At 40.8% G+C, this 13,857-nt stretch overlaps 1 protein-coding gene across 2 annotated transcripts in view; it reads right to left on the bottom strand.

Annotated features, from left to right (window-relative positions):
- Positions 1–13,577, bottom strand: part of LOC130579284 (kinesin-like protein KIF1C) — a 35,374-nt gene extending 21,797 nt beyond the window's left edge. For both annotated transcript variants that reach the window (XM_057375964.1, XM_057375962.1), the window contains exons 1-6: positions 13,396–13,577; positions 3,220–3,296; positions 1,946–2,125; positions 1,528–1,593; positions 808–986; positions 30–141 (exon numbers count right to left, since the gene is read on the bottom strand). In XM_057375964.1, coding sequence (XP_057231947.1) covers positions 30–141; positions 808–986; positions 1,528–1,593; positions 1,946–2,125; positions 3,220–3,296; positions 13,396–13,501 — 720 coding nt within the window. In that variant the 5' untranslated portion in view covers positions 13,502–13,577. The remainder of the gene's footprint in view (positions 1–29; positions 142–807; positions 987–1,527; positions 1,594–1,945; positions 2,126–3,219; positions 3,297–13,395) is intronic.
- Between the last annotated feature and the right edge of the window lie 280 nt (positions 13,578–13,857).

Consider the following 13,857-nt stretch of genomic DNA (forward strand, 5'->3'; position numbering starts at 1 on the left):
AGTCAGAAAGGCTGTGATGGGTAACACACCTTCTCTGTGGAAAGGTCCGTTTCTGTGTCGTGTTTCTTCTGAGTAAAGACAATTGTAAACACAGCGTGAGAGCGGCTGCTGGTTTCATTCATGTTGGTGGCTGCCACAGTCCTAAAATACAAACAGGTAGGAGCATGTTTAAAAAAGGACAATGACCTGCAGGGCTGAATGCAGTGGCAGAGGAATGACAGCAAGAAGCTGCACAGCTGATGTGGTGCCCCATAACCAAGACCCAGCCACACCCAATACCATGAACAAACCCTGGGATTTTTCACTCCTGAATCACTCCCATTTCATCACAGTTTAATCAGAGCTTTCTCAATCTGTGTTCTCAGTAGTCCACCTTACATGCAAACACCCAAGAAGACCTGAGCAGCATATATGTGAGTCTTTCTCCCACTGTGACATGGACCCAATACTGGCATGGAAACAACTAATAATGAACCAGTAACTAAGGCTGGAATGCCAACTTTAGTCCCGACCATTTGAATGAAGGAAAGAGGAGACTGCTCACACAGATTTTTATAGCAGGATAGTGACAGTACACAGCAAAGRCAGAAGTAAATATCAGCATAATTATTTAGATTTCATCTCCAAGTGCAATCTTTCAGTTCTATACAGTGATTTGCAGCATTAGTTCACCACACAAAGCAGTTTCAGTGTTAATGGCATTGATCAGTGCACATTTCAGTAAAGCTCCTCACTCACATGAGTGTTTTTTAAATTGCCAGTGYTTGGCAGTGATAAAAACCTGTAATCCATGCCCATCTGACTCACCTGGCTTTGTTGCCAGCATCCATGAGATCTGCAATGTCTGTGTAAGATGTCACTGCTAACTTGGACAGATCTTCCACGTATGGTCCAAGSAGAGGATGTTCTCGCACCCGCAAATTCCCTTTGTTCTTGGGGTTCAACAAGTCTCTGACTCTCTCACAGTAAATCTCCATGTAACTCACCTGAAAATACAAATTTTCACAGATCATTTAGCATTTCTGAAGGCCTCCTCCACAGCATTTCAGAGTGCCAGTGTAGAAATTGCCCAGCCCACACAAGCAAAGTGCAGGTGGCTGTCCCTGGTCATTTAACAGCTTAAACACTGGCAGAGAAGAACAAACTTAAGAAGGAAAAAAAAAAAATCTTTCTTGCATACAGAACCAACTTCAGATTTTAAAACTCATGGCTATAGTATTTGACAATAAACATGCAGTCTTTCAGCTATCAGTCAAAAAAACCATCTGTAAATGCATCTTTAGATTTTTCAGCCCATCRTTTCTCTCAGGATTACTACTAGTTTTCTGATGAGGGTAAAAAAGAGTCACAGAAAGGTTTTTACACTTGTGTCAAACATGAAACAGAGAAAAAACATAAAGCTTTAAAAAAAWTTTAAAAAACCAACTMATCAGAMATCAGCATCTTAATCCAAGCTCARTTACCCAGCACCTAAACTCAGTTTSATGTCCAGCACACAGACATTCCCTGACCCCTTACCACACTCACCTCTACAGAATAGGACATTTCCTCATTGCTGTTGTCATTGATTTTCTCAAACAGCTCTTCACATAGCTGGAAAGAGATTAAATCCAAGTCAGCAATGAGTCTTTACTGAGGAGTAACAAGTAACTATCAGGATATGTCAYGGAAATGGCTTTAGAATGAGGGCAGAGGAAGAAAATTAACCTAATGCATCAACCACAYRGAGCCTCACTGGGAGGATAATTCAYCTCAATCCTACAYCACTATCAACCTGATTTTATCTAGCATCTCAACAATGGCTCTAGGTTTCACCAATATCATTATTCTGTACTATAAAAATAGAAGTAAGTTCTCTGTTAACTGTGTCTGCAATATAAAAACAAGTGTGTGTCTGAAGATGCTATCAAACCCAAACTCCCTTGTGGGATTTGCTCTCTCCTACCTGGGGAATGATGCCTGCTTGGCTCTCCTCCTGCTTGCCCATCATGGTGTAGGATTTGCCAGCTCCAGTCTGGCCATAGGCAAAGATGCACACGTTGTAGCCCTCRAAGGCGTGCAGGAGCATCTCCTTCCCAATGTCATTGTACACACGGCTCTGGGATGCAAAGCAGGGATCTTCGGGCTGGAAAGAACCAAACAGGATCAATACAGACTTCTGCTATCATTCATCTAACACTTCAAAAAGGAACTGCATTTTTCCCTACTTTTATCATGTGAGTCAATCCCTTAAAAGAGGTAAATTAGCCCATTTTTACACAGAGGTTTTTCCCAAGGCAGAACAAGACAGAGAGGAACAACAATGACAATGTCACTGCATTGTTTGTGAGTGTATCTTACTCTTAATCAACATTCTCTTGCTTCCTGAAATGCTGAATTTTAACATTACCTGCTGCTGAAATCAGGACAAATTTAGCTGTGCTAACATTCTAATGTCAGGACCAAGATTTTATCAGACCTTTTCTGTTCCTTGATGCTCCTTATCTGCTAGTTTTCATGCATTCTTTTCATAATGTTCCTGTGACTGGGCTATAATCAACTTTCACTGCTCTGGAAAACTCAGTAAGAGAGGCAAGTATTTTATTGTGAAAACAGTCTCACTGGCCAGAGTTGCTCAGAAATATTAAGTGTTATTACACCGTCCAAGTTACTAAAATTAATCTCAGAAAAAACGCATTATCCCTTCTTTCTATATCTTTTAGAAAACAAGGCAGGGGAGGAGTAGGTGGCAGAACAACACAGTTTTGCTGGAGAACAATTACTGGAAGTCACTGAGAGTTTAGCCTGATTTGCAGAAGGGTGGGGCACAGGAGCTGGATGAGAATTTATTGCTTTTGCAGCTATTTGAAACATGGATCACTGTGCTGCATTTTCCAGAAATGTCAAAGAAAGCCAGACCATGTATCTCCTTGAACTGTAAGAACTCGAGCAACTGTCACTTATCTAAGAGGAGAAATGAATTAACCATGGCACAGGTGCATCCTTAAAATATTTAGAACAGAACATTGATCAAGTGTATTTTCTGCAATTTTCCAAGTATTTACAACTTGTTTTAGCTTTCTGCTCTCACCCAAACAGGGTAACACAAYATGCACAGGCTTCTAACCTAAATATGGGTGAGAAAGTGCAGAAATATCTGACAGGAGTGGCATGATCAGAARAGAATGTTAAATCAAACCAAACAACAACAAAACCAGGTTTTCTTGGAAAAACACTTACCGACGTGTGGGACCARTAAGAGTAGTCAAAGCTGAAGGACTTTGGTGCTTCCTTAGGATTCTTTGGGTTGATAATACCTACAGGAAATAAAATTCAAACTYTTAGCTAACTTGACACTTAGGAGCATAATTAATGAGCATTAATGAGCTGGCTGATCCACGATCTGGGAATGTGAGTACTCAAAGTTGCCACAGAGCATAGGAGTAACAAGACTGGAGTAACAGACTCACAGCTTCCTAACACTGTACTTCTGTAGGACTTGCTTCAAACAAGAAAAAAAATATTCCTAGGAGGAACATGCTGCTGCTAAACAAAATTCTGTGCTTTCCCCACAATTAACAAAAGCTTTTCCAGATACCTTYAGATGGTGGGTTTAGAGCTTTGGGATTTTTTCCATCCCAGCAACAAAACTGTTTCCTATACCTGTGTCTGTAGGGGAGCAATTCACAGTGACTCCAGCTGTATTTRCAATGGCAYACAAATGTTTCTGTATTCCAAGGARGGCAATTTATAAGCACAGCCCTTGYTGCAGAAGTGAACCTCTACTGCTTCCTTCTTATTGATACTACAGTGTTGGAAAATTCCAGCAACTGTTCTGAACACCATCTGCGTAAGTAAAGACTGTAAAAAGGCCCGAGGGTATCACAATTAGATAAAACAYCTTAGATTTACACATCCACTCCTGCACCTAAAGCAGCAATTTGCCTCTGAGAGYGAGACTCCAACTATGATGTGTGCAAATGAAGTCCACAAGGAAAGAAGCCAAACAAAAGTGTCTGCAGTCTTCCTGGGGATGATTTACACCCTGACACCAGACATCCTAGAAAGAAGATGCTTATTTCTCACATATTTGTGTCAGTAGGTTATACTCTGGGAGATGGGGGCTTCTCCCTTTCCTTCTGTGATAAATAAAAGTTTTAACACCCACACCTCTTACCATTTCAAACATGAACTCAGCGTCTTGTTTCACCAAAATCTCTGAAAATGTGGTTACAGGATCCCCATTACAATGAAATCCCTTCTCTACCAGATGCTGTAGCCCTGAGCAGGGCTGTTGTCCAAAGTTMCAGTGTGGAGAAAAGATCACTGGGCTGCAAATAGCAACAGTTGCTACTCTATTTCTCATGGCTGACTCGGTTYCATTTGGATGCACCTTGTGCTGACATTCCTGATTTTAAAAAGCTGACAGACATGCAAAGCTAATGAATTACATGCACCAGCACAGTATCAAATTGCAAAAAATGCTTGTGGCTTTGGATGGCAACACGGGCATGAGCACARAACAAACTGGAACCTAAGCAATCATAGATGGCTTTAGCTTCCCTTTCCTGGCTTTGCCCAAACACAGCACAGCTCTGTTTAACATCAAAGCTCTGAAGGTAAGGGAGGGTTAATGCTCTGGAGCTGAAGTTCATACCCAGACCAGTGGTACAAACAGAATCTCCACATTAGTGTCTGAAAAGTACCACACTCACCATTAGTTCCCCTTTCTTACTCCCAGCTTAAATTTGATCCATCACATTGGAGAAGAGTAAAGTTCAGGCTCTGTGATTTATGCAAGTCATACCACTCTACCCCTATTTTCTTTTTTTGAACCATTATTATCATTATCATCATTATTATTTTTATCATTATCATTATTATTRTTATTTTCTTAGTCAGACATTGCTCAGCTCTTCACACTGAATTCCACATCCAGCTCACTRTTTTGAAAATCACCTTCCAGGACACGTGTTTTTGCAAAGCATATCTTGAGAAGTGCATCAGAAAAGGGAGTAGAACGTGCAAGAACAGCTGTGTCAGAGGTTGGGAATGCAGCTGCCTGGCCAAAACCTTGCAGTGCAGCAGGAGCAGRTCAGAGGAGCCCTCCCAGAGCCAGAACTGCCCATGCTGCCCCTGTGCACTGCATCCAGCACAGCCCTGCACTCAGCCTCTGTACCAGCCTGAAATCCTGTAGCTTGTACCTACATCCTCCATTTTCAGAATCACTGGTTTCACAGAATTCTCTGGCTACAAATGAATCCAGCAGTGTTGAGTGAGAAGATGTAAGATTGTGACCTCAACAAACTTCAGTTGGACTTGAACCCTCTCCATTTGGACACAGAGCACCAGGCGGGTGCTGCCAGCATTAGAGATCTGATCTGGTCTGGGGTTGAACCTGTGATCAGATATGCAACAATGGGAGATAAAACACCTGGAAGAAGATGCGGCAGCTAAGAAACCAGGAATTCAAACTGAAATAATTGATCTAACTTGAAGGTGTCTACTGCACCAAGCATCATCTTYGGAGGGACACGAAAACCCGTGAAATCTAGCTACTTTTAATGGATATTTCTGAAAAAATGAAAAGACTTCTTACAGTAGAGACAAGCTTTATCCTAAAAGTTTATATGCCAAAYTGGGAAAAGAAATGGTGATGCAGAAATTAGACTGAGTTGGCAACACTGGTTTTATGTACTATGTTTCTCAGCACGCTGTGTTTTCCACTGAACAAGGAAACAAACTGAATTAAAAGAGAAAGAGGACTGCTTCCAGTGTCTCCAATATCCACAAGAATACTAACAGCTTTTCAGTGACTTTGTTTGGTTTTTAAACCATGCAAGGTCAAGATGAATCATATTAGTGGATCATGAAATACGTTGTCATCTATCTCCTCTCCCCACAGCAGCCTCACCGCATGGTCCACACACTAATGCTTTAATTACAGAGCCTCAGGAAACCAGAAAGGCAATAAGGCAGATGACCACAGCAGGAACACATTAATAGCCTTTTTATCTTACAGAATAAATTTGTTAATCTGCTATTTCAAAGGTCCAATGTGGCAATTAACTCTTCTGTTTGCAAACTGACCCTGCTGCTTTGTGCTGCAGCTATAATTGCCATCAGCACAGTACCAGAGCAGCTCTGAGTGTGGGAGTTAGCCAGATTCAGAAAAAATCCCTCTTGCTGGACCCTTCCCTCACCAAGAGCCAATTTATTAGGCCATGCAGCCAACCACAGTGGGGGTTAATGCCCATCATTTACCTCTGGAATGGAAGAAAAAGAAAAAGCAAGGAATGTTCACAGGTTTAAAAATATTTTCTACAAATCACTGATTTGGTTGAGAGAGATAAATGCCCGTATTACTACTTTTCTTTATTTGAATAATGATTTTCTGGAAATTTTGAATGAGCCTCTCCTTAAGAAATAATATTTAGATCTGTTTTCTACCTTTGYGAGCAAATAGAGTAAGAAATTACCTGTCATAAATGGAGATAAATGAAAGTGCACTGTGTGAACAGCTCTGCAGCTGTTTAAGTTTGGTGGGCTTTTTGATACCTGTAACTACAAATATTTTAAATCTCACTAACCAAAAGGTAAGGAAATGCACAGTTCCAAGAGAAATTTCTTCACACCAAATAATCTAATTTTAGATTAAAAATTTAGATTTAAATTTAGATTTAATACTAATTTTTTTTAGTATTATATAAGAGCCAAATACTCTAACTTACTGGTCCTTGCACAGGACAAGTACACAGCAGGAGCAGTAAGCAAAATAAAAGACGAAAGCAGCAGCACAAATAATGAACRAATTATGATTTTAGATATGCWGTACCAACACTAACAGACCAACCTCCACAAAACATGTGGATTTTAACATGTCCTTACTTAAACAGGCAACTCCATTTTTTGACATTTTAATTTCCACAGTCCATCCCACTTGTTCCTTAATTAACATTTTATATACCATCCACCATCTGCTTTATCAGCTAGCACAAAAATAACATATCCTTTCAACCTTTCAAATCTATGAGCTCAAATTCATCCCTGGTTTTTTCACAAACATTGTACCGATCCTTGAAAGATCACTATTGAAACAGTATCTGTATATTTTGTTATAGGTACTATTTTGCATTCCTATCGTCCTTTTGAACATCAAAATTTTTTGTCTTAAGAGTTCAATCTTGATTATCTGAAGCTGAAATTTAAAAAGCACAGGTCAAATATGCACTTTATTTTMCAATTATAACCAGGGTGTGGAGCACAACTGAGAGCTGGTGCAAAGTTAAAATCTTTTAGGGTATTTCTAACTGGRGGTAGCACCCTCTGTCTTCTCGCTCCTTCCTAAACATACACACAAACACATTCCTGCTTCAAGCCTTCATTTCTGGACTTACACTTCTATTCTCCTTTAAAGCTAACCAAGTAAACAGACAGTGGGAAGCCTGTGGAGAAAAAAAAAGTGGAGGAAAAACATCCACAAAAGCAAGGAAACGTAGCCAAGATCAGCCCCCTCATTCCATTCCCATCTACTCAGCCACATAAATATTCTTGCAGGCACAAAGAATGACTAGAAGTGCTTCTTAACCACTCCAAATTCATATCAGATTMTGACACTGAATTTGCAGTCCAAGCCTGATCTGTTTTCATCCCAGGCAGTGCTGCTCCTCTGCATGTCACAATTTGGCAGATTRCAAATGATCTGCAGTTCAGTATCTGGGCATGTCAAACACACACAATTCCTTCCAATGAGCTCTGGAACAGACAGACAGAGTGCAAACCCTCAAGAGGAAGAGCTGAAATGATTCTCTTAGGCCTCAGWGCATTTCCAGTCAAGTCACTGATTGCCCAGTCCCAGTCCCAGTGCCAGTCCCAGTGCAGGGCACGGTGCCATCAGACATGCCAGTGTTAGTCACTGCTCCAGAGAGCTCCAAAACTGCAGCCTGCCCTTCAGATAAACACCAGAGACAGAATTAACTTGGGCTTTATCCTGGGATTAGCTGCTACACAGGCTGTACTAGGAGGGAGGGTGAAGGGACTGTCATACTGTTGTTCTTTTAAAAAACAAACAAACAAATAAACAATTTCCATTCAGAAATGAAACCCAATCATGATGAAAGTTGGGTATGGAACCGGAAAAACTGACCTTCCCAGATTTGTGCAACGCAGCCTGCTCTGCCCTTAACATCTGCCATTCCCACACTGCTACCACAGCAGGCAATGCTGAGGGCACAAAACCTCTTTCATTTCTACATATTCAATTAGATCAGATTTCTTCTCACGAGAAGAGGCTCCACACCAGCCTCAACAATTCTCCCTGTGGCAGCATTATTCTATCCCAAGCACACATTCCTACCAACAGCCACCACTCAGAGATAACAGCCAGCAAGAAAAGCACTGTCTTCACTTTTGTTCTCCTTTATCATTAGTAAAGGAATAGGCAGACACTTTCAAAAATCATTCTGGTCTAGACAGAACTTTGGAAGGAGTTATTTTTGGGGGAACAAACACAGAATAATGCATGTCTATGCCTYCTTCATACTCTATTTGAATTAATATAGGCAGTAGTTTTAGTATGTATGCTAAACAGTTTATTTTATTATTGTATGATAAACAACTTATGCAATACAAAAATCTGGGGCTTTCAGAACCAACTCCACAAGACTAAATTAACAGTAAATACAAGTCTCTTAAAAAACATGGGTCTGGAAAATATATCTGCACCATCTGTAGACTGGAATGACAACAATGGGAACATGTTCCTTATGGAGAACAGGGTGGAGCAGGCATTCTCTATTTGCTGGAACGTGAATAACACCACAAAGCCACGTTTAATACAGGCTTCTTTCCTAGGCATACGCTGCAATCAGATCTATGGCCATAGTGCTTTTATAAGACAGACTTTCAGGGCTGTTATTATAAGAGATAAATGAAGGGAAATGGACACTTCCAGCCCAYGAAGCAGTGCTTGCTTTTCAAAGCATTGTTTGCATTTTTCAAATCATTAAAAGGGAAGGAAACCAAGTAGAAGCTAAGAACAGCTCATTTGGAATTCAACCGGATTCTCTCCCCACTGTGGAATTTCAAGCCTGCACTGGGAGAAAGGTTGGCTGGGGGAGGGAGTCAGGCCCAACAACACCAGGGCAAGGCAAACGCTTTCCACAGAAGCTGCTGGAAAGCCTCTCTCATCCTCAGCTGCTCTTACAGATCCAGGAGCTATAAATATCAGCTCTCCAGCTGGTGTTCTTGGAGAACAGCATGCCAGCAGGCTCTGCAGCAGGCAGGAGCCAGCCCAACCAGCCTGTTCTTCCCAGCTGAAAAGCTGACCCAAAACCATTCCAACACCTCCACTGTCAACGAATTACTGGCAATGTCCTGTGCAGAGGCAGCAGGTCAGGTCTGTGTGTGTGGCTGGGTAAATGCTCCAGCTGCATTCTGGGCTCACCTTTCCTGCCCCAAGGCAGCTAAATCAGYGTCTGCCTTCACTTCTGCTTYGACTSCACATCAGCAAGAGCCAARGGCCTCTCCTAAGAGAGCTTTCACMTTCCCACAYRTGCCAGTAACACATCCAGAGAGCACTGGAACCTGGGGAGTCAGGCCTTAAGGATTTCAGTTCAGCCAGTTTTTAATACTGCATGTCTCTGGAAGAATTGGTGTATTGAATGAAAATATCCTACTCTTCAAGTACTACCAGTTTGCATTCCCTTCTACTCACACACTAAAACGTGGTGGTTTATTTCAGCATTTGATAACAAGAATCACCTCTGAAGGCCTAGCTGTGTGTCAGTGGGCACTGACTCTGGAGGGGAAGCATTTCACAGGGAGAACTCACCACTGCCAGAAACTGCTCAGGGTCTATTCATAACATCTCTGTGCTGTAGCTCCATACTAACTACATAACATAATGTCGTTTAACTGCATTTAACATCAGCTGGAACACCTCAGTCATCCCACAGTCTCGCTCCAGACCCAGCCTTTGCATCTCTAGCATTTAAAGATCATKAAATGTTTATCTTCCACCAGCTCCCCAAAGTCACCTGTAATTTGAGAATTTTGTTTTACTCTGTCACTCACACACAAAGATCTAAATCCTATCTTCATTCATCTGGTGCACAATTTCAACAGACATATTCCAAGCAGGGTACTTCCTTATTTTTTTGTTTCATTAGTATCGTCTTTAACACACTTATTTAGATTTTTATAAGAATAATCCTGCTGGGCTCTTAGCTAGTGATTAATATCTAAATGCTGTCTTGTAGCTACTAGCTATAACCTCTGCTTCATTTTAATTTGCTTTTATTTATGCATTATTTATTTACAGACATTTACATATAGGATTATCAAATCACTTCCACAAAAAAAACCCAAACCAACCAAAAAACCAAAACAAAAAAACCTCAAACAAACAAAAGCCAAACCAGAAAAAGCACAACATTCAGGGAGTCTTTAGGCACAGAACAGCTTCGTTTTTCAGCTCAATAACCAAAGGCAGCAGCTGCCAACGTTGTTTATGTTTGTTCCATTTGAAAAGCCCATACAAGAATGAGCACAAGAACTACTGACACACAAAACACTCTCAGATCTGTAACTCACTTTTCATGTATTACACTGCAGAATCTTTTTCCACTCACCACAAAACCAGTAATTAATTAACTGGACAGAAATACGTAATTAATACACTGTGGGCAAGATGCATTTGGTAGAAATCTTTCTGAACAAAAACTGGAAAAAGGAGATAAAGGCAAAACATATTCAATCAAGATATGCTGAAAACTTCAAAAATCTACTTCATTTTTCCACACATTCACCTCCAGCTATTTATAAATACAGTGCCCCTGTCATACACTTTATTATCTGTATCTTTATACTGTTTTCCTTAACATAATGCTGAGCACTTTGCCTCAGTTTCACTGTAATGCAGTCTCTGCCAACACATTTACAAAATTCAGACTTGGACAAAGTTTATAGGCAGGACCCACAGCGGATCTGTGGAACAACTCAGCCAATCAATACAYACAGAATTAAAGTTCAAGGAACAGTCAAAATCCCTTCTCAGCTATCAGACTTCACASTGTCTCATCAATCCGTATCACGACAGTCCATTAGGCTTTAATTCCAAGATAAGGGAACTTTAACTGTCTTGGAGGCTTAAAATAGCCACCACTCAGCATATCAGCAGCCTCTCAGGTTTGCCTCCTGTCAACTCGATCAGTGCACAAATGAAAGAACAGCCTTCTCAGAGGCAAGATATCTAAGCCTTGATCACTCCACTGGCACATTTGAAGGTGTGAAGCAGGAACTCCTTAGTCTAGAATTACTACTAAATTCCCTTTATTTTGAAATTGCTGCATCTGATATGAGTCTCAGATACACTTATTTCACTTTATGTGCTCAGCTTTTGGTAAACGAGTTCAGACCTTAATAATGGGGAAGTCAATAATGGAACTGTGAGGTTGCAAAAATGAAAGAAACTTTAGCAAAATAGCACTTATGCAACCCAAATGGTAGCTTAAAAGCACACCAGTTGAAGAATTTCAGCTAGAAGTTTTGCGTGTCAGACAATTTTGTTAGGAAGATTCTTTGGAGGAAAGACTTCTGCTCCTTTTTTCTCCCATCAAACAATACCTTATTCATATCCTTTACCATACAATCCTCTTCTGTTCAAACTATGCCTCTGTCCATTGCTTTCCTGTATCTCTCCTCTTAAGGGGAAAGAAATACAGGTAAAAAATATCCCCCAGATTATAACGATGTTTAATATTGCAAGTGATGATTCCTTTCCACAGTCTGTAATGGCCCTGGTGACTTAAGCCCAACCATCTGTCACATGGCCCAGGCTGATCAGAGCCACAGGATTCAAATAGCAGGCTGCAGATTAGAACACTTCAGAGCACAAAATATAGCAAAAGAAGGAATTTCTGTAAAGMAATTTCCAACTAGATCAATCAGGAAGTATTTTTCTCCTTTTGAAAGGTGATGCTGTATCTTGGAAATGTGTCGTCATAGCAGCACCAGATTCAGAACCAGAGGCAGCATCTGCTCTACACATCTCAAACTCAGACAAACAAACTGCCAGAGACTGACTGGTCACCCCTGATGCACCACAAACAAGGTGTTTCCACAGGCTTCTGGAACTCACACACSTCAAGCATGTCAAATCATTGCTGTGATGACAGAGGTACCCAGTGGTGCTCTGGAGCCCAGAGATTGGTGCCATTTCCATACCAAATGGCCTCTAATGAGGTCTGCAGCTCTTACAYTCAGCACTGGGATCCAGTGATGGGACACAAGCACCTGTTCTGCATGAGATGACTTCAAACCCCCAAAAAGTTTCTTTGGGTAGTATTGTACATAACTCTGAAGAGCAGAAGAATTTTCTGCTCAAAAAAACATCCTCTGCTCTCTACGACACTTCTCTTCCAATGAAACCACAAACACTGCATGTCATTTAAATGACCACAACCAGGACTTCAATTCCATTGCAGAAGCACAAGCAGGTTGACATACAATCTTGGCTAAAAAAAAAAAAAAAAGGGAGAGGCCTGTATGAAACCTCCTTTGTGTTAAAAGGCATGAGTAAACACTCGAGTAATCAGACAGGGAAATAACTCAGTGCTCCTGGAGTGTTGCTTCCTACAGCTGCAGACAAGAGGACTCTACCTGATCACCCAGCAATGAAAAACCCCCTCAATAAGAGCAGTTTGTAGGCAGAGCTGTTGGTCTGCAGGTGAGGAACACCACTCCCTCAAATGCTGTCAACACTGCCTTGACCTCAAGTATGAAAAACAACCRACCAAACAACAAGGTGTGCCCACATTGTTTCTCACACAACAATGTGCTCCWCCAAATAAGATCCACAACAATTACAAAAGAAGTCTAACACTTTTAATTGGTTAGAAAAGAAGATGATTTTATGTAGTATGTTATTTAGCTATYTACTCTGGAAAGCATAAAATTTAATCTCAGTTTTCTCACCCAAATGATGTTCTTAACCACAGGCACAAACTGCAGAATGGGCATACCAAGACCTAAAGTAGCAGACCCAAGAATGATTTACACCATCACAACTATCCTGTGGTGGTCTGCCATGTATCCCTGAACCCACATGATACTCCCACACACTGAATTAATGATAAGGTTTTCACTTTGCTATTCTAATCTYTCTGTAGAATTTTCAGATCAGCAGAAGCAAACGCTATGAACAACTGAATCAAAATCAAGATACTTGTGAYTTAGACTTTCCAGTCACWTTCAGAGATGATCTGGTTTGTAATGACAGCCTCAGAAAAGCAGAATAACTAAAAAACTAATTGTAGRTGACACAATGTACAGTTCTCAATCTGACAGAAAGAAATGGCTGCAGTAGGAATGTTAGGAACAGAGAAAGACTCCCTTAAAAGATTAAAATGAACTTACTGGTAGAATTGCCTTGCATCTGGATGATACATTTGGACTCTTTGCTGGTTTCTCGGGAGTTGAAAGGCCGGACCCGAACAGCCACCTTCACTGAAGCCCCCGACATCCTGGCTGCTTCTAGTACACTCAACCAGTTGGAAGTGAAAAAGAGCCTTTCCAGTTATCCTTCTTGTCTGTGTTTTCTAAGGAGAAAAATATMATTTAGTTATTTACAACTACTGTATTCGAGATGTTGATAAAATTGGGAAGGTTCAAAGTTATCACATAACTTCAATTTCTGCTTTGCAGATCACCCTCCCTTTTCCCCAAAAGGTGCCACTTCAAAGGCAGAACTGRAAATATGCTTATCAGCACCTGTTCACTGTCTCCCCAATCAAAAGTTTCTGGCACCTGAAGCAGTTCTTTTGAAGTGTACAAATATTTGTTTTCATGACTTGGTTTTCTTCCAGAAAGTAAGGATAY

Source organism: Malurus melanocephalus, unplaced genomic scaffold, assembly GCF_030028575.1.
Source record: "Malurus melanocephalus ecotype Western Australia unplaced genomic scaffold, MMel_1.1 scaffold_266, whole genome shotgun sequence".
NCBI classification, from domain to species: Eukaryota; Metazoa; Chordata; class Aves; order Passeriformes; family Maluridae; genus Malurus; species Malurus melanocephalus.